General features: G+C 47.4%; 1 protein-coding gene across 1 annotated transcript in view; it reads left to right on the forward strand.

Annotated features, from left to right (window-relative positions):
* Positions 1–3: 3 nt before the first annotated feature.
* PLXNB3 (plexin B3) overlaps positions 4–21,833 on the forward strand; it is a gene marked incomplete at its 5' end in the record, with an annotated part of 46,039 nt that continues 24,209 nt past the window's right edge. Inside the window, 12 exons of the mRNA XM_080988540.1 lie at positions 4–357; positions 474–653; positions 12,229–12,354; positions 13,123–13,223; positions 13,321–13,453; positions 14,157–14,313; positions 16,335–16,443; positions 16,975–17,089; positions 17,439–17,567; positions 18,363–18,573; positions 19,258–19,430; positions 20,504–20,655. Coding sequence (XP_080844666.1) covers positions 4–357; positions 474–653; positions 12,229–12,354; positions 13,123–13,223; positions 13,321–13,453; positions 14,157–14,313; positions 16,335–16,443; positions 16,975–17,089; positions 17,439–17,567; positions 18,363–18,573; positions 19,258–19,430; positions 20,504–20,655 — 1,940 coding nt within the window. The remainder of the gene's footprint in view (positions 358–473; positions 654–12,228; positions 12,355–13,122; positions 13,224–13,320; positions 13,454–14,156; positions 14,314–16,334; positions 16,444–16,974; positions 17,090–17,438; positions 17,568–18,362; positions 18,574–19,257; positions 19,431–20,503; positions 20,656–21,833) is intronic.

Genomic DNA, 21,833 nt, shown 5'->3' on the forward strand with positions numbered 1-21,833 from the left:
CGCCCCTACCTATCGCGGAGCTGCGTGGACGACACTAACCTCTACTCCTACGTCGAGCTGCCCCTCGAGTGCCGGGACGCAAAAGGGCAGGTTTACAATCTGGCTCAGGCTGGGCACTTGGCATCCGGCTTCCCTGGGGACGAGGCAACCCTCTTTGTCGTTTCAGCCGCTGGGCAGGGCTCCACTTCCTCCCCGACAGCGCAGACAGCTTTGTGCTCCTACAGCTTGGGCGAAGTGAACGCAGCCATGGAGCAGACACGGCGGCTGTGTTACACTTCGGCTGGAATTGGTGCCACAAATGAGCAGGAGGCCGCCATTGAATATGGGGTGACCTCCCGCTGCAATTATTTGCCTAAGGTGAGAGAGAGGATGGAAGTGATTGCCTTCTTTCCATGGGGGAAGAGGCAGGAGGCAGTAGAAAGGCTTCCCTAACCCAGAGGTGGCTGCATTCCAACCTTTCTGTTGATTTCCAGGAGTCGCCAGAGTCTTACCCTTGTGGGGATGAGCACACACCTAGTCCCATTGCTAGCCGGAAGCCACTGGTGGCCGAGGCTCTTCTAACCACCATGCCAAGACTGACAGCCGTGGCGGCCATGATAGAAGCAGGTCATACCATCGCCTTCCTTGGAGATGGTGTTGGGCAGCTGCATAAGGTAACGGGCGACGCAGTGACAATAATCTGAGCTGTCTGCTGTATTCCTGCTGTGCTGCTGATAGCTTCCACCCAGGTGTGCACCTGCTAAATGGGTGTTTGTGTTACTGTTTTCCTCCTCCCCCCTTATATATTTGTTTAAATTTATTTAGCCCATATTTCTGCATAGGTGGTTTCGTTTTTATTTTGGGTTCATCCTGTGTGTGGCAGGATCCGTAGGATGATTTGGAGTGGAGAAGCAGCAGCAGCAGCAGCAGAGGGGAGCAAGAGTACCTGCAGCTGCTTCTGTGCTCCAAATCACTGCTTCCCAAAGCTGTTCTTCAAGGAAAATTAAAAAGAGAACTCGTGTGCTTGTGTTCACATGTTTTCATTCATATTTGACTTATTGCTTACTCACTTCAGTGTAGGCAACTTGGTCTGTCTGGATCCATGTTCTCTACATTGACTGGCCTTGATCTTGAGGAGTTCAGGCAAGGTGGTCTCCCAGCCCCAGCTGGAGATGCTGAGGATTTAACCTGGGACTCTGCATGCAAAGCAGTTGCTATCCTACTGACCTATGTCCCTAAGTCTGTAAGCGAATCAAGAATTAGACCCCAAACTGCGTGTGCCTTTTGATCTTGCTTTAACTTCTTCAATATCCTAGAAGGGAGAGGTACAGAGGGAAGGCAACTCCATACCAGAAGTAGATACATTTCTGCAGTTTGGAGTTTTCAGACCTCTAATTATGCCTCTGATCCACATGTGTGCAGAGCTTGGTATAATTTCTTCAAGGTCTGGACCTCTTTTCCTCCAAAGCGCTCCGAGTTTGAGACTCTGAATAAGTTAGCATCTGTGTGTCTTAATCCCACAGTACAATTTATTTGCATAGGCTTGGGAGATGCCTGCTACATGTGTGAGATAAAAAGTGGAACCGCTCATGCTGTTTGCAAGCCGCAAAATTTGGTATTGGTCACTAATTCAACATCCTGAGAATCTCCTCCTCTCTCCCTCCCTTCAGAGCAAGTCTCTAGCTATATTGGTGCAGAAATAATTGTTTAAGTAGGTGGTTGATGCCTAGTGATGCTTCTGAAACCAGAGAGGAGACAAAACTAGTGTAAGGATTGGTCACTGCTCTTTCCCATGAGTAATAGAAGCAAATTGTAAACCTGTGCAGGCAAATGAAGCACATGCAGATCGGTTTAAGTTTTGTAATTCCTTTCAGATTATGGAGTATAGCTGTTTGGAGTGCAGAATTAGTTCACCCCGGAGCAGAAATTTAGCTTTTAAAAAATGCAAGGTGTGTCTGGCATATTTCCTTCTCCTCCCGAGTCTGAGATTCCATTTTCCCACAAATTAAAGACCAAAAGAATATTCTACAGAGAGGGCTGATTTGGCACATCCTGCCTGTAGGGGTAGGACTGGGTTTGATTTTGATTTTTAATTGCATGTTTCAAGCCGTTTAAAATTGCATGTTTCATGTGTGCAGCGCCAGCACCTGCTTCCAAGCAGGCTGTCCCTCCCTCCCTCTTAGTCTAAACCTGAGACCTACTACACTGTACAGAGTGGAGGCTGTTGTGTTGCTTATGCTGGAAGCATATTGTAAATTTTCTTGCATTGGGATGATTGCTGCTTCTCTTTTGCCATATGACAAGGAAGAGCTAAGAGTGGAGGATTTTTAAAAATTAATCTAAGTGTATAATAAGCAGTTTCTCCAAATGCGTCACAGAGCAGGAAGCCCCATAAAAATTCTCCTCTCACTAAGAAGGAAAGTGATAGGAGATCCTTTCATGGCATAAAGTATTTACTGCAACTCTTTCAGCTCTGGAAAAATTGCTCTTGATTCCTGGTACTGAGTCTAGAAGAATCTGGAGACTTAAGAAGGCTTGTTGGCCTTTTAGAGTTTTTGCTGTCTATGGCTTTGCCATACTGTATTCTGTCATGCGGTTTCCCCTTTGGACTGGCCACTTACTAAATAATGTTTAGTTGATTGATTTGCCTTTTAACCAATTGTCTGATTTCAACCTAAGTTTTTAGGCTAAAAAAAAGAACCAGTATAAGCATATTGGGGGGGGGGGGCGGTGGGATAATGAAGGAAATGTTAGACAGAACATTACACTTTAGTAAACAAAGGCAGCCATTTATTCCTCCCTCTTTTCTCAGGGAAAACCCACTGTTAGCTCTAAATCAGAACAAATGTCAATCCGGATTCTGGAGGAAACCCAGATTGCTGTTTGTTCTGATTGAACACTGAAGAGGAAGTGAGGACAAACCCTTTCAGTAACAGTCCAGGACCAGCCTAACCTAAAAACATGAGCATGCTTTACTCTCAGCCCCACTGTTCTAATATTGCTGATTTAACTAATTAATTAACTGTGGTTACTAATTTTGCTCACTATAAGGGCCTAGGGCGCAGTGATTGATCCACTATTCATACCAATTGATGCTTGTAGTCCAAGGTTCCTATTCTCTTCCTCTCTAGTAGAACCTCTCCGCATATCCCAAAACACACACACATGTGCCTTCGAGCTAGAATCAGTGGTGCCCAGTGTGTTAGTGTTTTCTGTCCAGGTGAGAAACTGCATCAGTAACATGGGTTAGTTTTCCCGCGTAGTTCCTCAACAGCTGCAGCCTTGCACTGCAGTTTATTCAGGTTTAGGCTGGCGTGCATAACTTTGGACTGCCCAGGGACAGACTTTGGCAGAATTGAGTATCCTGAAAACCTCAACTTTCATTTGTTAAAGCAGGTTTCTAGGCTGGAGCAGACCTGTATCTTAGGGGCAGACCTCCTTGCATTTTGGGGGCTCAATCCTCTGTCGCACTTGGGTGGCAAATGCTAGGAAAGTCTTCTGACTGAGGTCCTGACCGTTAGAATAGCCACTGCTAGATGGACCAGTAAATAAGGCAGCAGCATCATGTGTTCCAGCTGTGGAAGTAGCCATCCGCATCGTTACAAATTTATCTGGTGAAGGTCTCCAAAGCCAGCCTGGCGCCGAGTAGGATTTCCAGAATCCTGTCAGTCATGCTTTGCCCTCCCTGCCCTGCCCTGTGGAGTGGTTTCAGACTGTTCTTTTTTTGTACAAAGGTTGGGTCCTGTGAAAACTCATGGCTGGGAGAAGAGCATTGGCCTGTGTGCTAAGCAGCAAAGGAGCAGTCATTCTTGTCGTACCAAGGGTCCGGGGTGTGTGTGTGCAAGCCCAAGAACAGGGCACAGATCGTGCATGTTCGCCATATCCATTTCCCCAGTAATGAGTCAGCCATTGGCTACTCTCCACCACCCTGTCCTAGCTGGTCTGGGGCGTAGCACCCACACAACTTTCGCTATTGCTGGGCATATTCTCCAGGAACATGAGGGTCCTACGCATGAGCAGCCTGCTGCCAGTTTGGGGTGAGGATGATGCCAAGGGGTAGTGGGTGCTGTCCCATTTGTTCCTTCAGCTTTCATTCATGCTATTTCATGGTCCCATGTAGTATGGATGAAGTTCTCGCTCCTCTGTCACCCCTTTGTTCTCCCATATAAGTTTTTCTGGAGTAGTTTAGGGTTGAAGTGTGTGGGAGGGAAAGGGATATGTGCAAGGGTGGTCTCTGTCTTTGAGTAGAGACCCTCTCCTACTCTCTGCTACCTGCTATGTAGGCTCCCAGGACATCTGCCCCAGGCACTCTGCTTGACTACCAAGCACGGATACAGGGCAGGTTGCCTTCTTTCCAGAAGAGATCCCCAAGGCTCTTGGCTGCTGGGCCCTCTTCTCTTTATCCCTTTCTCTTTCACCTGTTAGCTCAGAAGATGAAAAGCAGAGGTGACTATCTCTGCCTTTTGTTGGGTTTCAGCCTCTCTGATTGTCTTGTTGCTATTTGTGATTGTGTTTTATAATTTTGTTAAAATTAATTGCTTGAAGCTCAGGGGTTGTGCTGTAGTTTTTTCCTTTTTTATTTACTCTGGGTAGTGCTTTTGTGCTTTAACTTGGGAGTAGGGAACCTTGGGCCCTACAGATATTGCTGCGTTACAACTCCCATCATCCTGGACCATTGGAAGGCTGTCCAGCAACAATGGGCGGGGGGGGGCACAGGTTCTCCTCCCCACTCTTTTCACTTTTTTCTTCTTTTGTTGGAGCCACTGCAAATACTTTGATGAGAAACTTTCTCATCAGCATCCCTCTCGGAAGCTTGAGCTGCAGGAGATGGTAGTGGCAGGGGATTGTTGCTACAGTTGTTCCATGGTTCTCAGACGCTAAAGCAGAACTTTCCAAACTTTTCATGTCAGTGACACACTTTTTAGACATGCATCATTTCACGACACAGTAATACAGTTTTACTAGAAAACCGGAGGTTAAACTAACCCTTTTCCAGCCCTGGGTGGAGTGTGGGAACGTTTTTGTGACACCCTTACACACTGCAGCCGCCACACTAATGTGTCGCAACACACAGTTTGGAAAGCTCTGCACTAAAGGCTCTTCCAGGCATCCTTTTTGTAGTGCATTCATGTTAGTTTGTGCTTGTGCTGCTATTGGGGCAATTATACATGATCCTGCTGTCAATATTGTTTACGCTGGTAAAAGTTTCAGTTTCCTGCTGAAATCCTGTAACTCATCCCACAAATGTTTCAGAGGTTTTCTCCCAATGTAATTGTGCTGCAGTGTAAGACTGCCTTTCTAGGTGGCAATAATGTGATAATACTGAGGAGGTTTGACTGAAAAACTAATAAAGCAGGATGGTATGTGGATGGTCCAGTACAGGTATCTTTATCTTATGCGAGGGTCAGGTTCTGGGGTCCATGTGTAAATATAAAATTTCAGGAAGCCAAGGAGCCATTGTCCCCCTGCAGGGTGGAGGGCTGCTTCCTGGGCTCTGGGAAGGGCAGTTACCAGCGCCTTCCCATGACCTTCTTGGAAGTCTTGGTTATCAGGCTTTGGGTAGGAGCCTTGAGGGGAATCTAGGCTGCTGCCAGGGCCCTCACACTGCCTTCCCAAAGTCTGGTAAGCAAGGAAAACCTGCTGGGTGCCTGGGTTGGGGAAAAATAAATACATGGAGGGCGGGGAATGGTGGGCTTACTCTGCTCTCCATTTATTTACTTACTTTTCCTCTCCCTGCGCGAAGCTGAAATCATGTAAGTGAAAGCAGAGTACAGTGCTTGTTACCTGCACACGATCCGTCACTAATGCACTGTTCTGCATGTTGTGGAATAGACCCACCAAATATCTCAAGGGACCCTAAGAATGTGTCCGGTGTCTTTTTCTGTTGTGAACAACCCTGGGATCTTTGAATGAAGGGCGGTGTACAAATTTACTAAATCTTCTTCTTCTTTCTTCTTCTTCTTCTTCTTCTTCTTCTTCTTCATTTCCCCTTCCTTCAAGGATCTCCTGTTTTTTCGTTGCAATGAACCAATGGGGTACAGTTAGCTGAGAGACCATAGTAACAGACCCAAGGTTACCCAGTGAACGTCATAGCTGACAGGGAATTTGAACCCAGGTCTCCCCATCACTCACTACACCGCACTGGCTGTCCAGGGTAGCATGATGTCAGCCAAGACCCTCCCAGACAAGATCTCTCCCACTTGAGGGCAGAAAGAGGTTTCTGGCAGGCAGAGCGTTTGGATGGCTACCCAAGTTTCTCCACAGTCTGGACTCATGCTTCTTAATAGTGCTGCCCTTTGTTTTCTCTCCCTCTGCCCACAACAACCACATTTGTCTATTCTCTTACATTTTCTTGGCTTGATGACTAATCCTCATCTCTCTGTTTTGCCTTTTTTCTGGTTTCATCCTCTCTCTCCCCCCTTCCTTCCCCTTATTCTCAGTTCTGGCGTCCATTCTTCTCCCCACCCCTCACTCCTTCTCATTATCTGTTTTGCCCTTGTTTCTCCTTTTTTACATCCCCCTCTTCACCGGCTTCTGTTTCCTCAATGGATCAGTTTGAATGTGGCATTCAGTTTTTTCTTTTTTAAAAAAGCTTGGCTCTTTCTTATCTACTTTCCCTCTCCTTATTTGCCCCTTAATTGTCTTTGCTCTACAGATCTGGGCTACTTGTTTTTACTTCATGCTGGTGTCCTTTTCTCCCTTTTTCCCGCCCCTTTTTTTCTGGAACTCCCTGTGCCCCCCTCCTTGCAAGTGTCTGAAAACTGATCTCCTCTGCTGAGCCTTTAATCCAGCCTTGCAAATAAGCCCATAAAAATTACTAGCCTGCCGAGCGGCTGGCAGATGAGGGATGGAGAACTCTGTTCTCTCCAGCAGCTTGCTGCATTTCCAGGCTTGGTGTTCTGGGAAGGGCAGCCCCCTTTACTTCTGTGCTGTGTGCAGAGGAGAGAAGGAGCGCTCCATCCCCTCCTCTGCCAGCCTGCTCACTCAGCTGCATAGCATTCCATGTGCTCATCTGCATACAGCTCCTTGTCACCAGTGCTACCAGCTATTGCTTAAATGCAACCCATCTTTAACCTCTGATCTCTGCCTCTTCTCAGTCTTCTTTGGTGTTCCTTTCTTTATAGTTCTGTTTTTGTGTTTGGGGCCTGGCTTTTTTCTCTTAACCTTCATTATTCTACAGTGCCTTCTGTCTATAATTATCACCATAAACATTATTGTTTTATGCCAACAGGCCAATGCAATTGTTTAAAATCTATCTTGAGTAGCCAGTCAACGATTGTATTGTATTTTGTATGTTGCTGATGTTTTGTGAGAGAGTAGTATAGAAATCCTTTTATTTAAATAAATACATTATTCTCCATAAATGAAAGGAGTAGGGCAGGTTTTGCAAAGTAAAGAAATAATAATACAGTAAAGATTTATTCCAGTACCTGACGAATGTTTCTTAGTGCCAAGCTTGGAGGTTATTTTATCTTTTTAGTACAAGAATATGCATAATTCTGCTGTAGCCTCAATCAGGCTTGTGTGGAATCTAACCCAAGTCACCCTTCATTTTGCTAAATTACTCTAAAGTGTCTTAAAATTATTTTATTGCATTTTTATCCCACCTGCCCTCCAAGGAGCTACAGTGGTACTTCGGGTTAAGTACTTAATTAGTTCTGGAGGTCCATTCTTAACCTGAAACTGTTCTAAACCTGAAGCACCAATTTAGCTAATGGGGCCTCCCGCTGCTGCCGTGCCGCCGGAGCATGATTTCTGTTCTCATCCTGAAGCAAAGTACTTAACCCGAGGTACTATTTCTGGATTAGCGGAGTCTGTAACCTGAAGTGTATGTAACCCGAGGTACCACTGTATCCCATAACGTCCCTGTGAAGTCAGTTAGGTGGAGAAAGGCTGACCTGAAGGGACACCATGATCTTCATTGGAAACTGGAGCCCAGAGTCTAACTTTGTAGCCACCACACTGTGTTTAGTTAGCTGTCACATAAAGATTAATGTCCCACATGGTATTTATTTTAAAAACCATAATTTTGTTGGGATCTCTTGGTATGTTAGTCTTTAAAATATCAATACTGGATATGACTTGACTTGGGGTGCCTACATTTGTGGCTCCGTAGGCATTCCTGAGCTCTTGCCTGCGTAGTTTTCTACACAATGGCCGTCTTGCGTAACCATGGCCCACATCTCTGCTAATCTGTTTGCCTTCTGCAAAAAACACCCTCTTCGGGTAAGATTACTATCACTTGGAAGCTGAGTGGGAGGAGAAGGTAGTAATCAACATTCACCATTTTACACCCCAGAAGGACACTTCCTTCAAAGAACTGCATTAACAGGGAGTATCAGTGCTTTCAGAAACTATTGCATCCTCTGTGAAATAAGCCATTACTCCGCAATTGTATCTCTTGCTACACACCTTTTTAGCATTCTTTTGCAATCAAAGGGAAACACCTACCATGCTTAACAACCTGGAAATCTATGGTCAGGAATGTGTGTGGGCATCCAGAGCTGAGTAATAGCCAACATTCGCCTACCAATGCAGCTTCAGTCTGTATTTATGGCCACCATAGGCTTGTCCCCTGTATCTTGCAGTGTCTGTAGATCAGAATCTTGGAAGATTAGCCCTATAACTCGGCAGCAGGCAAATCTAAATTTGTCAGACTAACTTCAGAATTGGGGAACCTGTGTTCCTTCAGATTGTTGCTGTACTAATGCAAGTTCCATAATCCCTGATCAAGAGTCACACTGGCTGAGTGATGGGGTTGGACAACAACATCTGGAGGGCCACACAGGTTCCCCATTCCTACACCATAGCAAGGCTGCAGCCAGATGAAAACAGAGAATGTGTGAAGGGCTGTAGCTCCATAGTAGAGCTGAACCCAGGGATGAATGCATAGAAATCACTTGTATGCTTAAGTTCCTGGGTTCAGTCCTTGCTGTCACCAGTTAAAAGGATCCCGGACTGAAGGACTTAGAAAGCCACTTCCAGTGGAAATGAGTTTCCACTCAAAAGATGGATAATAATTTCTGATTTTGTAGAAATTTGCAAAGAACTAGTGCCTGGATATGCTTTTTCCTCCTCCCTCCTCCTCCCCTTTTCTTTTGTGTCGTGTCTCTTAGATTGTGAGTCAGAGGGCAGGGTCTCTTTTGTTAGCAGTCTTATGTAAACAACTCTGGGAGCCTTTTCAGCTGAAGAGTGAAAAGTGCTTTAAATAAATAAATGACTTTTCCATGGTGTTCCTATCTAGTATTTGTTTAGTGGTCAATCCTATGCATGTTTACCCAGAAGTACCGTATTTTTCGCACCATAGGACGCACCGGACAATAGGACGCACTTTGTTTTAGAGGGGGGAGAACAAGAAAAAAAATTTCTCCCCCTCTCTGCCCAGCGCCCCTTCAGCGAAGTGGCAGGAGGCGCTGCGCAGAGAGGGGGAGAACTTTCCCCCTCTTGTTTTCCCGCTCTAAAACAAGGTGCCGTTTAAGGTGCGTTCAGGCGGCTACCTTGGAAGCCTGGAGAGCGAGAGGGGGCGGTGTGCACTGACCCCTCTCGCTCTCCAGGCTTCAGGTTCATTTCGACCTGCTCTTTGGGGCTGGCGGGGGGAAGCCCACCACCAGCCCCAAAGAGCAGGTCAGGGAGCAGCGGAAAGGCGCAGCAGAGAGGCTCCTGCCATAGCCGCCTGTCACCTCTCCAGCCGGGAGAGCGCGCGCGGGGCTAAAGCAGCCCCCTGCGACCCTCTCCTGGCTGGAGAGGTGATGGGCGGCTATTGAGGCTCTTGCCATAGCCGCCCGTCACCTCTCCAGCCGGGAGAGCGCGCGCGGGGCTAAAGCAGCCCCCCGCGACCCTCTCCCGGCTGGAGAGGTGACGGGCGGCTATGGCAGGAGCTTCTATAGCCGCCCGTCACCTCTCCAGCAGCCCCACGCGCGCTCTCCCGGCTGGAGAGGTGACGGGCGGCTATGGCAGGAGCTTCTATAGCCGCCCGTCACCTCTCCAGCAGCCCCACGCGCGCTCTCCCGGCTGGAGAGGTGACGGGCGGCTATGGCAGGAGCTTCTATAGCCGCCAGTCACCTCTCCAGCAGCCCCACGCGCGCTCTCCCGGCTGGAGAGGTGACGGGCGGCTATGGCAGGAGCTTCTATAGCCGCCAGTCACCTCTCCAGCAGCCCCGCGCGCGCTCTCCCGGCTGGAGAGGTGACGGGCGGCTATGGCAGGAGCCTCAATAGCCGCCCGTCACCTCTCCAGCCGGGAGAGGGTCGCGGGGTGCCCGCGCGCGCTCTCCCGGCTGGAGAGGTGACGGGCGGCTATAGAAGCTCCTGCCATAGCCGCCCGTCACCTCTCCAGCCGGGAGAGCGCGCGCAGGGCTAAAGCAGCCCCCCGCGACCCTCTCCTGGCTGGAGAGGTGACGGGCGGCTATAGAAGCTCCTGCCATAGCCGCCCGTCACCTCTCCAGCCGGGAGAGCGTGCGCGGGGCTAAAGCAGCCCCCCACGACCCTCTCCCGGCTGGAGAGGTGACGGGCGGCTATGGCAGGAGCTTCTATAGCCGCCCATCACCTCTCCAGCAGCCCTGCGACCCTCTCCCGGCTGGAGAGGTGACGGGCAGCTATGGCAAGAGCCTCAATAGCCGCCCGTCACCTCTCCAGCCGGGAGAGGGTCGCGGGGTGTCCGCGCGCGCTCTCCCGGCTGGAGAGGTGACGGGCGGCTATAGAAGCTCCTGCCATAGCCGCCCGTCACCTCTCCAGCCGGGAGAGCGCGCGCGGGGCTAAAGCAGCCCCCCGCGACCCTCTCCTGGCTGGAGAGGTGACGGGCGGCTATAGAAGCTCCTGCCATAGCCGCCCGTCACCTCTCCAGCCGGGAGAGCGCGCGCAGGGCTAAAGCAGCCCCCCGCGACCCTCTCCCGGCTGGAGAGGTGATGGGCGGCTATTGAGGCTCTTGCCATAGCCGCCCGTCACCTCTCCAGCCGGGAGAGCGTGCGCGGGGCTAAAGCAGCCCCCCACGACCATCTCCCGGCTGGAGAGGTGACGGGCGGCTATTGAGGCTCTTGCCATAGCCGCCCGTCACCTCTCCAGCCGGGAGAGGGTCGCGGGGCTATGGCGTCTTCGCTCCATAGGACGCACACACATTTTCCCTTCATTTTTGAAGGGAAAAAAGTGCGTCCTATAGAGCGAAAAATACGGTAAGTCAACTGTGTTCAATGGGCATTATTCCTAGGTAAGTGTATTTAAGATTACAGCCTTTAAATGTTCTTTTGTTGGTTATCAGATGTTATCCAGCAAGTGCTCCCTCTTTTTCTGGATTCTAGGTATCACTTTTACCTTTCTCTTTAAAAGCCTGCAGGCAGAGACAACATGTTTTCTTTCTTTCTTCCTTCCTTCCTTTCTTTCTGGGTGGTGGTGGAGCTTTTTGTCTTTCTCATGCTGCCAGAAGGGCTGGTCTTCCCACTAAGCTGGGGTGAGGCAGCTGCCTCAGGCATTAGATGTTGGGGTGCCATTAAAGGGAAGCAAACTTTTATTTAGTTTGTAGGTTTTGTTACCATGGGACAGGACAAGGGAATCAGCTGGATTTTTATTTTGTTCTGCCTACCAGTTCCTTTCTAAGGTGCCCTTCTACCATTTCCCTACGGCATCTAAGTTATGTACACACACACAAACACAGAAGCAGGTACTGGCTGCAAAACAAGCCTTGAAGACAAAGTCAATGAATGCAAAAGAGCTACCTGTGCATAAATAGATTTGCATAAGTAACTTTTTGGATAGGCATTGGGACCAATAGAAGAAAAAAAGCAAAGCCACACAGAACCCAAGGCAGAGCTACATAGGATAAGCAGCATGGTGCTGCCCTTCCAGTCTTCTCCAGCCATAAAAAGCCCAGAGCCTCTACCTGGGACTTTACCTGTTTTCAGTGATAACCCCATGTTGCTTATAACATGCTGCTTTGGGGAACCCCTGGCCCTCCAGATGTTGCTGAATTCCCAATTCCCTAATTGCCTAATAGTTGGAGTGGTGGGAGTTGCAGTCCAGTGATACCTGGAGGACACCCCAAAGTGTGAACAGGGTTGATCCTAAACAGGATCCTTTTTTACTGACTGTGGTCAGCGGTGGAACTTGAGGAGGAAGAATATGTAAGTACAAGGACCTACATAGGGTGCTAACCTATGTAGACTATTTCCAGAGGTGCTTAGCCTCAGAGGCCTCCTTGTTGTCATGTGCTTCCTAAACAACTTTTTAATAGGCACTGATAGCCCTTACTCATTGGTCAAGGTTTACCTGAATGGCACCGTGGCAGAAGTCTACAGCACCGTTCCCACTGGCCAGCGATCCCCAGTCAATCCAGACCTGCTACTGGATGGCAGTGGGGCCCACCTGTATGTGATGACGGCCTCCCAGGTGTGTGAGTAGTCATGGGGCACAACCCCCTTTTCCTTTTACTTCTACAGCACTGCTGTTTGTCATCGTCAGTTTGGATGCAGGAAAGTTCTGCATTGTATCTGCTTTTGTTGAGTTTTCATAGGACTCCCCATAAGTTCTTTTCATGTTGAAAACTTACAGCATTGCTGTGCTGCCTTGTGCAAAAAAACTTCGTTATGCGCTCAGAGGTAATCTAAGCCCTGTTACTAGATTATGAAATGGTACAGTGTTTATAACAATCAATCTCCTTTATTGGCATAGAAAAAGTGCATGGATCAGAGCACAACACAGTTAAAGAAACATAGTAGGAGATAAGTTAGGATAAAACTATCCAGACATTGTGAGGTGCGAAAATGGCTTTTAGGACCTATGGTGACATACTCTGGTTTCTCTTCAGATCGTATGGTACAAAGTTGATTGCTACTCGGAAATAAAATTTAACTTACAAGATATTTCTTTTCCTGTATCATATTTAGCTTAGTTCATTGGTGTTGTCTGGAGTAGTAGGATAAGACAATAAGGGTGAACTTTAGTGCCAAACTTCCTGCCCCCTCAAACTCCACTCCTGTTTTAACCATCCTTTTCCTTATCGATACCTTTTCTCTACCACCCCCTTGCCCTTGGCCTAAAACTATTCCGTTCTCAATATATCTGAAATTAGTAGAGGCCGATGCAAAGTAGCCTAGATTCTACTGATGGTGGTGGTTTTTGAGTATATAATGTATGACTTGCCTTTTTCCAACTCAGGTCTCCAAGGTCCCAGTCTCTGAATGCCCTCACTTCCAGGACTGTGCCTCCTGCCTGCGCGCCCAAGACCCCTTCTGTGGTTGGTGTGTTCTGCAGAGTAGGTGGGTCACAGATGAGAGCTAGCAGAGTGTGCTTTATTTCAAATTAAAAGACACGCCTTCTTTTTCTCTGTCTCTAATATAATTGGCTGATTGGCAGGTGTACCCGGAAGTTGGAGTGTGAGCGCCATGAGATGGCCAATCACTGGCTTTGGAGCTATGGAGCTGAGAGCCAATGTTTGAGAGTGGAACAGATGTCACCAGCCAATCAGAGCCGAGAAGAACAAACAGAGGTGAATGTGGAGGGTCAAAGGTTGAAACCTGGGTTGATTGTGATTTGGATCAGGTGGTTATTCACATGTTACTCTCTTAATTAGCATGTGTGTGGAATGAAGCATCTCAGTGTCACCTAGGTTTTCCTCAAACGCACATTGCTCATAGCATGTATATTGACATTGATGCCTAGAGATTCCTTTCCTTGTCTTCATCAAGTTCTGGCAAAGATTGATCCCTAGCTGCTACCGCACTCGCCCCGTGCCTGAGAGGGATCACCAAACATTGGCTCACCAAACATTAATTTACTTAAGATCAGTGCTCTGCTTTTATTTTCAAAGCTGCCCATACAGTTCTCCTAAAAGTAACTTAAGGAAAATATAATATTAAGACCATAAAAAATTAAGCCACAAAAAGTGGCCCAGCCAATTAAGCTACATTCCTATTGTTATGGATTGAAGTTCTCACCCTGGCCCAAAGGAGTATCGTGTATGTAGTTTTCACTCAGGTCCACATCAGTTACTTTAGGCGGGAAACCCTGGCTTGTTGTTGCTACAATGCTGACAGCCAGCTGCCTATAAAAGCAGGCCGGCTGAGCTGTTTGCTGTTCAGTTCTGTTCCAGCTTACAAATAAAGAGCTGCTTTGGAGAAATCGCTGTGTCGTCTGCTATGTCTACCCACAACTTAACACCTATAAAACGATGTGTCTCCTGCTCTGCCCAGGTCTCCATGTTGGTCCCACGTCTCCCTGCACTGGCAGAGGGAGAGCAATACCACTGTGCCTTCGGGAGCCAAGACAGCCAAGCACACCTGCAAGACTCCTGGGTTCGCTGCCTCTCACCTGTTCCCCAGCAGGTGCCACCCACCCAAGAGGGCAAAGGTGAGCCAGGAAAGTATGCCTGACTTCTAACCTTGCAATACAGTGGTACCTCTGGTTACGTACTTAATTCATTCCGGAGGTCTGTTCTTAAACTGAGGTACCACTTTAGCTAATGGGGCCTCCCGCTGCCGCTGCACGCCAGCGCGCAATTTCTGTTCTCATCCTGAGGTAAAAGTTCTTAACCCGAGGTACTCCTTCCTGGTTAGCGGAGTCAGTAACCCAAAATGTTTGTAACCCAAGGTGTTTGTAACCCGAGGTACCACTGTGTTGTAACCTTTACAGCTATTATTTCCCCCAGAAGAGGGATGGTTTTCAGTGGGACAGCATCTCTGGGTTGATGAAGGGCGGTATATAAATTTAATGAATAATAATAATACCGCGATACAGATAAGGAGCATGCCCTTGATCAGTGTGGCTATTCTTCCTTTGAAAATAAAATTGACCCAATATGTAGCTTGTCCCTGATTTCTCCAGAACAGCTATCACTAGGGTTGTCAACATTTCAAGCAATCTCTGCTTCTGTGCCTGTAAAACAGCAGCTTGATCTTCAGCAACTAGCAGGTGCCGCTTTTTGAAGTATGTAAATAAACTTACTGAATGTCTGCTGATCAAGTTCCTCTTAAAAACACAGCAGTAGCCCCCACTTGAAAAGTTGGCAATCTGTTTATTGTTTTCTGCTTCCACTTTGGCTTAGTGCTGACAGTCATTAAAGTAGAATTATGAAGTTACATACATTTGTTAAACTGAAAAAGAAATTGCTTGATATCCCTCCTTTTTAAAAACAAAAAGGATCTTCATATGCAAAAAAAAAAGGGTGTGTGCGCTAAAATATCTTAAGTAATTAATCTATGTGGACTGACCTTGAACATGTGCTCTAGGTGTCATAGTAGGATTACTGTGGGGAATTATATCCTGGTGCTATTCTGTTTTCCAGCAGGCAGTGGGGGAGCTGCGCTTTTGCAAAGTATCAAGCCCAACTGTTGATTCTAATGGCAAGGCCTTAATAAACCTCTGGGAGTTCATGCCCAGAGGCATGTGGAGGCTTTGCTATGAGTGCCATGCTTCAAAGCCAGTCCTGTTCCTTTTGCCAGGGGGTTGTAGGGAGGAAGTGCATCTCCCCTTGTGTGAATGTATTTACAGTGCCCCACATTCTAGGCCAGGTATCCCCAAACTCGGCCCTCCAGCGGTTTTGGGACTATAGTTCCCATCATCCCTGACCACTGGTCCTGTTAGCTAGGGATGATGGGAGTTGTAGTCCCAAAACAGCTGGAGGGCCGAGTTTGGGGATGCCTGTTCTAGGCCATCCATGGACTCCCATGGAGGCTTATAAACCAATCCAATAGGTATTAACTACCCCCCCCCCCAAGTTTTAGATGCTTAAAACAACCCCGAAAACCTTTTGGCAAACGTGGGGCTAGTTCTTATGCCTAGACCAAGGCCTAGTTCTCACATGAGGTGGTCACCTTGTGCCTGGATCTGCCACTTCAGGCTACAGGTTGGAGCAAAAGAAGCTCCACGTAGAAAACTCAGGCACAAGTGTGCTAGTCCCTGACATTCTAGTTTTTTCTGCGGAGGGTTTTTTCCTACGGAATCTCAACTTGCTGACTGAAGTGCTGCAGCCCAGACACAGGTTTGCCACCTTGATAAGAACACTTACTTGATCATCTATTATATTTTTATCACTGTAGCAGAAGGCAGTCCCAGCCACATGTCCTTTGAGTCTTTTTTTAGCTTCGGGCATCGTGGCCTCCCTTTAGTTGCCTTTGCCTATTCTCAAAACTATAAAGCCATCTGAGAAAATGCTTCTCTGTTACCCAGCAACCGTGAAATGCTTCTGGCCTAGATCAAGAGATAATCTCTGAAGGGTCTTCACCAGAATCGCCTAAATGGTGGGGAAAGTCAAGAGGCCATTGGTGCGCATGCATGCTGATGCTGTTCAGAGGGTGTGTGGGGGTAGCCATTCCTCTTGCATTATGTGTAAGTGCGAGGAAAGTTTCTTACTGTGCTTTTTCCCTCCTCAGATCATGTGACTGTGGCGTTAGCCTTGATGTTCCAGGACGTGGTGGTGGCGTCTGTGGGATTTTCCTTCTATGACTGTAATGCTGTGAGCCAACTTGCTGATGCCACCCCGTGAGCGAATGTTGAGTGGGGATGAGGGCATTGGGGGGGGAGGGGGCTGCAGGTTGGATATTGAGAAGCACCTGTAAGATTTTTTGGGAGGGTGGGAGGTTGGAGGGGGTGTAGTACAACTTGCCCTAGCTAGCAAGAAGCTTTTATGTTGAAAACAAAACTGTGTTCACTCTTTGTACTAAAAGGTTGAAATTCTGCACTAAGGAAAACTGAATTCTGGAACTTTCCTATGAATTATGCAAATTAAGCACATGCATATAATTGCTTGTTTCACATAAATTATTCTGTTTCTGAGCAAGGGCAAAGCAGAGATCTAATGCCCCATTCTCTGTTGAAAACAGTCTCACTGAATCTCCCCTAGCCTAGAAGATCTCACCTGACACTTCAAAGCACATTCTTGCTGCCTTAAGCTAGAATCTTGCTTGTTTGTTAAAAAAAAAAATGTTTCACCTCCCTTTCTGAACTTGCTGTCCACATACAGTCCTGTTTAAAGGTCCTTTTCCTTTGAACCCCCCCCCCCTTCTCCCATAGGTGTGGGACATGTGTGGACAGCCCCTGGATGTGTCATTGGTGCCCATCTAGTCACCGCTGTGTCCCTGGAGGGCCCTGCCCAGATGGAGGAGAGGGGCTTGTTTACAATCAGAAGGTGAGTAACTGTATAGCACAGGGGGCAGCAACCTTTTTCAGCCATGGGCCGGTCCATGTGGTGGGCTGGACTATATTTTTGGGGGGAAATGAACGAATTCCTATGCCCCACAAATAACCCAGAGATGCATTTTAAATAAAAGGGCACATCCTGCTCATGAAAAAACACGCTGATTCCTGGACCGTCCGTGGGCCGGATTGAGAAGGTGATTGGGCCGCATCTGGCCCACGGGCGTTAGGTTGCCTACCCCAGGTATAGCAGGTCCCTCCTTACTTTCCAGAATAAATTATGTTCGTGGGGGGAAGAATGGGAGAAATGTTTCTGCATCTAAGCCCTCTGTGTCTCCTAGTTAACTTCTGAAGAGCCCCGTGGTGCAGCTGCCTGCCCCAGTGTGGGGGGCATTGGTGAGACCCACCTGATTCCTGTTGGTGTAAAAATGCCACTGAACCTGGTAGCCTGGAATCTGCACTTGTTGATGGTAAGTGACAAGATTAAAAGTCCTAGAAGCTACTGGTGTGTCTCTGTGTGAAAGGAAACAGGGCTTGACAAGACCTCTTGGGACACAAGGGGCTCTTCATTTCAAAGTTAAAATGCACTTGAGTCTGCCACATCTAAGTACCCAAGAAGCTGTCATTTTTGTATGCATGTTCATAACTTTTAAGGGAATCCGTACCCCAGGGATGAGGAACTGGTGGCCTTCTAGATGTTGTTCCACTACAATTCCCATCAGCTGCAGCCATCACAGACAATAGTCAGACATGATGGGAGCTGCAGTCCAGCCACATCTGGAGGCTCACTTGTTCCCCCAGCTCCTCTGCAGAACGTTATTCCCAAGATTTTGTGGGGAACTGTGGAGGTTTGAACATGTTTCAGATCGGTCTTGCAAAGGAGCTAGGAATTTGAAGACGTGTGCTTGAGTGCTATTTTAATATTTTAAGCCTGGCCTCTCACAGGGTTGTCGTGGGGATTAAATGAGGAGGGGGAGAACCCCGTATGCCACCTTAAGCTCCATAGAGGGAAAATAAATAAATAAATAAGTACCTGCAGCATCATACATACCAGTTATTTGTATGCAAGTCGTGCCTTTGCTGTCCTCTGAGGAGCTTCAGCTTGCCATGACAGAAGTGGTTGGCATTGCCCCTCTGTGTTAGGACTGGCAAACGAAAGGGCAGGGAGAGCAGGACTGAGAGTGAGCAGACTTTGTGGCAGGACTGGGGAAGGAGGGAGCAGGTGTGGCGTGCAGGGCCCTGTCTCACCCTGTCCTCATCCTCAGGCCCCAGTGACACTCTCCTGTGTACTGGAAGTGGAGGGAACCCCGGTTGTGGTTCCAGCATCCCTGGAAGAAGGGGACAGGGGAACATCCCGTCGTGTGCAGTGCCTGCCCCAGGCATATAACTACACACAGCCTGCCCCTGAGCTACATGTCCCTCTCTACATCATGATGGGGGAAGACCGGCGCCTTGACAGCCATGGAGACCTGCATGGTAAGGGATGATAACCTGTGGAGGTTGGATTTTATATGTATGCGTGTGTGTGTGTGTGTGTGTGTGTGTATATATATATATATATATATATATATATATATATAGTTGTGCTTCTGCCTTTGTGTGTGCCACAATTCAACAGGGAGTGCAGAATGTGGTACTGGGTGCAGGATTCAGTTTCATGAAATCCCCTGTTTTTTAAATTTCGAAAGGAAGAATGCAGACTTCTAACCCTTACAGCTGCAGAAAGATGCTTAAACAATTATGCACAGAGCCTTGAAAGCTTGACCTGGGGATGGTAAGATTTTCAGTGGTTGGAGATGCACCTTCAGTGCCCTGTGCAACGCTGTGCCCTTCCCCACCATAACAAAACCAGAAGAAATCAGGCAAAATAGTAAACCCCATGTAAATGATTATGCAGAACAAGCAAATAAATTGCATAGTTGATGCAGGCTGCGCAATTCAGGTTTTCTTGGTGCAATTTCTTTTTAGAAAATCAGCGCAGGGTATACTAAACCCTGGATATGTTCCACCACTACCCTTGAGTTGCTCAAGGCCTTGCAGTCTTGCACTTTCCTGCCTTCCCTGGGTTAGGAATGAACTGTTGCTGGTCTGGAAAAGGCAGTATTAACAGTATGACTTGAATCTGATATTCACTGCTTACCTTCTTGCCTCCTTCTCCAGTGACTTTGTACAACTGTTCTGCTGGCCGTTCTGACTGCAGCCGCTGCAAGGCTGCTCCCCAGCATTTCCGCTGCGTTTGGTGCCAGCTAGGAGAGGTGGCCAGCTGCATCTATGAGGACCTGTGCCCATCCAAAACTGACGTGGCTGCTTGCCCATCACCCGTCATCCACTCGGTGAGGATCAGCACAGTTAGGTCTGCTGCTCTGGTTAACTGCTGGTCCGTTTCTTGGGAAGTTTTTGTATAGAACTTGAGCTGGGAAGCTGACTAGAACCCACTTCTGCTAACTTGGACAAAAAACTGAAACCATTTTGTAAATGACTTGGAGGTTTTTGTTTTTCCACAATCAAGTAGTATATAAAATTTATGAAATAAGCAGTACCAGTGCTTGTTCTGTTCAGATTGCTGATAGTGCACACCACTGAATGCTTCTCCATAGAAAAAGTTTTTCTAAATGTAGAAAACTGACATGTCAGGGAGAAGGGTTCTGGTATAGCTTTCATCCTGACATCCAGTTTTCTGTGAGCAAGAGAGTGTGTGCTGTGAGTATTCAGATATGTGACCCTTGACCTGCAGTGTGAAGTTGTCCACTTAATACCTGCTCAATGGAAACTAGGCATCAGCCTGTACTTGGTTTCTGTGCATCTACTTCCTTCGCAGTCTGTCAACTGCTTGGCAGGGGGTTGGACTCGATGGCCCTTGTGGTCTCTTCCAACTCTATGATTCTATGATTCCAAGATATATCTGGTAGACTAGGTTATTGCCTGAGAGAACTCTTGCTGTAAACCAACTAGTCTCTAGTCTGCTGCCAGTGCTTTTTGTATCTTTTAGTTCAATCTGCATCAGGGAGGACTTGGTTTGGTACTATAATGCCCAGTCTGGGTGCTACTACTAAATGAGGTGTAATGGGTGACCACTGAGAAAAGGGGCCTTCTCAGAATGCCCTCCCCACACAGGTTTGCCAGGCTTTATGGTCTTTTTGGTGCTGGGTGAAGACTTTCCCATAGCCTCCACTCCAGGCTTTTCAGTTGCAAGTTGCTGAATCCACTGAATTTTAGGTCAGTTGTATTCTTATAATGATGCTGTGTTTTCCTTTATGTTGTTTTTTTAGACGTTTTTATGCTGAATTGTAAAAAAACTGGAATCTGTTGGTTGTTTTTTATCCTCACGATTTTTATTATTTTTATAAGCTGCCCAGGGAACTGGGAAATACATAAATGCTGCTAATAAAATATTCCTGTTTTCTAGATTCACCCCATCACTGCACCCTTGGAGGGGGGCCTGACTCTCACAGTGACAGGATCCAACCTCGGCCGTCGCTTTGAGGATGTGGCCAAAACTGTGACTGTGGCTGGACTGCCATGCATCCCTGATAGAGCTCAGTATCTGGTTTCTACCAGGTAAGGAGGCCTGGGAGAAGGGCATGGCTCTCCAGTGTAAAACATTGAAAACCAGCTTTTTATTAAGGGCTACAGAGAGCAACCAATTCCAACCAAGAGAGTTGCGGCTGAGGAAACTATTTTGTTTCACTGGTTTGCATATCAGTTTTATTTGCTATGATGCATGGCAAGCTATATCAGTTGCATGTGTTATTGAATGTTTACTGTGTAGCATTCTACTGATTTTCATTAAATGTGAGGAGTTTGAGCCAGTAGCCTGCTTCATCTCTTTAAAATATTTCTTAGCCTCCTTTCCTTATTCAGGATAGTGTACAAAAGTGAATCAAGCCAACTTACACATCATAATTCACCACAAGGTCTAGCGTCTTGTTTCTTCCCACAGCGACCAGGAGGGCATGGAGGGAGTAGCCCTTTCCCTAGCAACTGACACATGGTGGTTTGATACTTTTGGATTGGGAGCTTCCAAACAGAGGCCTTTATTCATCTATCCTGCTATGGTTTTTTCCTAAGCCTCTTGTAATGCCTACCAAGGTAGTGCCATTCAATGCACCTTGTGGCAGCAAATTCCATAAATTAATTTACATGTTGTTGCCTGTCCTGAACTTGTTGCCAGTCACTTTTATTGGAAGGCACTAAATTCTAGCATTACAAGGGAGCTGGAGAAAACTTATCTGCTCAGTTTCCTTACCTAATCCATATCTTTTTAAGCCTTCATATTGTCTGTCTTTAATCATTTCTCCTCCCTAAACCAAAAAGCCCCTACGCTTTATAGCAGTTTCTCTAGCTTATCTGAATGCTTAGTTTTTTTGAATAGCATTCCTCCTTGCCAGCCTCGAGAGAGAGGCTAGTCACGACTCCCACTTTTCAGATGGAGGGCTGAGGACAAAATAGAAAGCTTGGCCTCGCACCACTCTGAGCTAAATTTGAACTCTGGCCTCTCATGTTCAAGTAAACGCTAGGCACAGGAACTGAAACACATAATGGGTGGTATTCAACTAAGTTTTACTCAGAGTAGACTTGTTCAGTCAGTTTCAACTACCCGGTTCTGTTGCAAGAAGCCAGTACAAGGACTCTAGCTAGCGCAATGGGGCTTCTCCCACACCTCCCCCAGATTAACTCTGCAGGGTCGGGAGAACCCCCCAGAACAGCACATAGGGGAGGAAAAGGGAGATCATTCT

This window comes from Podarcis pityusensis, assembly GCF_964106645.2.
Source record: "Podarcis pityusensis genome assembly, chromosome: 17".
NCBI classification, from domain to species: domain Eukaryota; kingdom Metazoa; phylum Chordata; class Lepidosauria; order Squamata; family Lacertidae; genus Podarcis; species Podarcis pityusensis.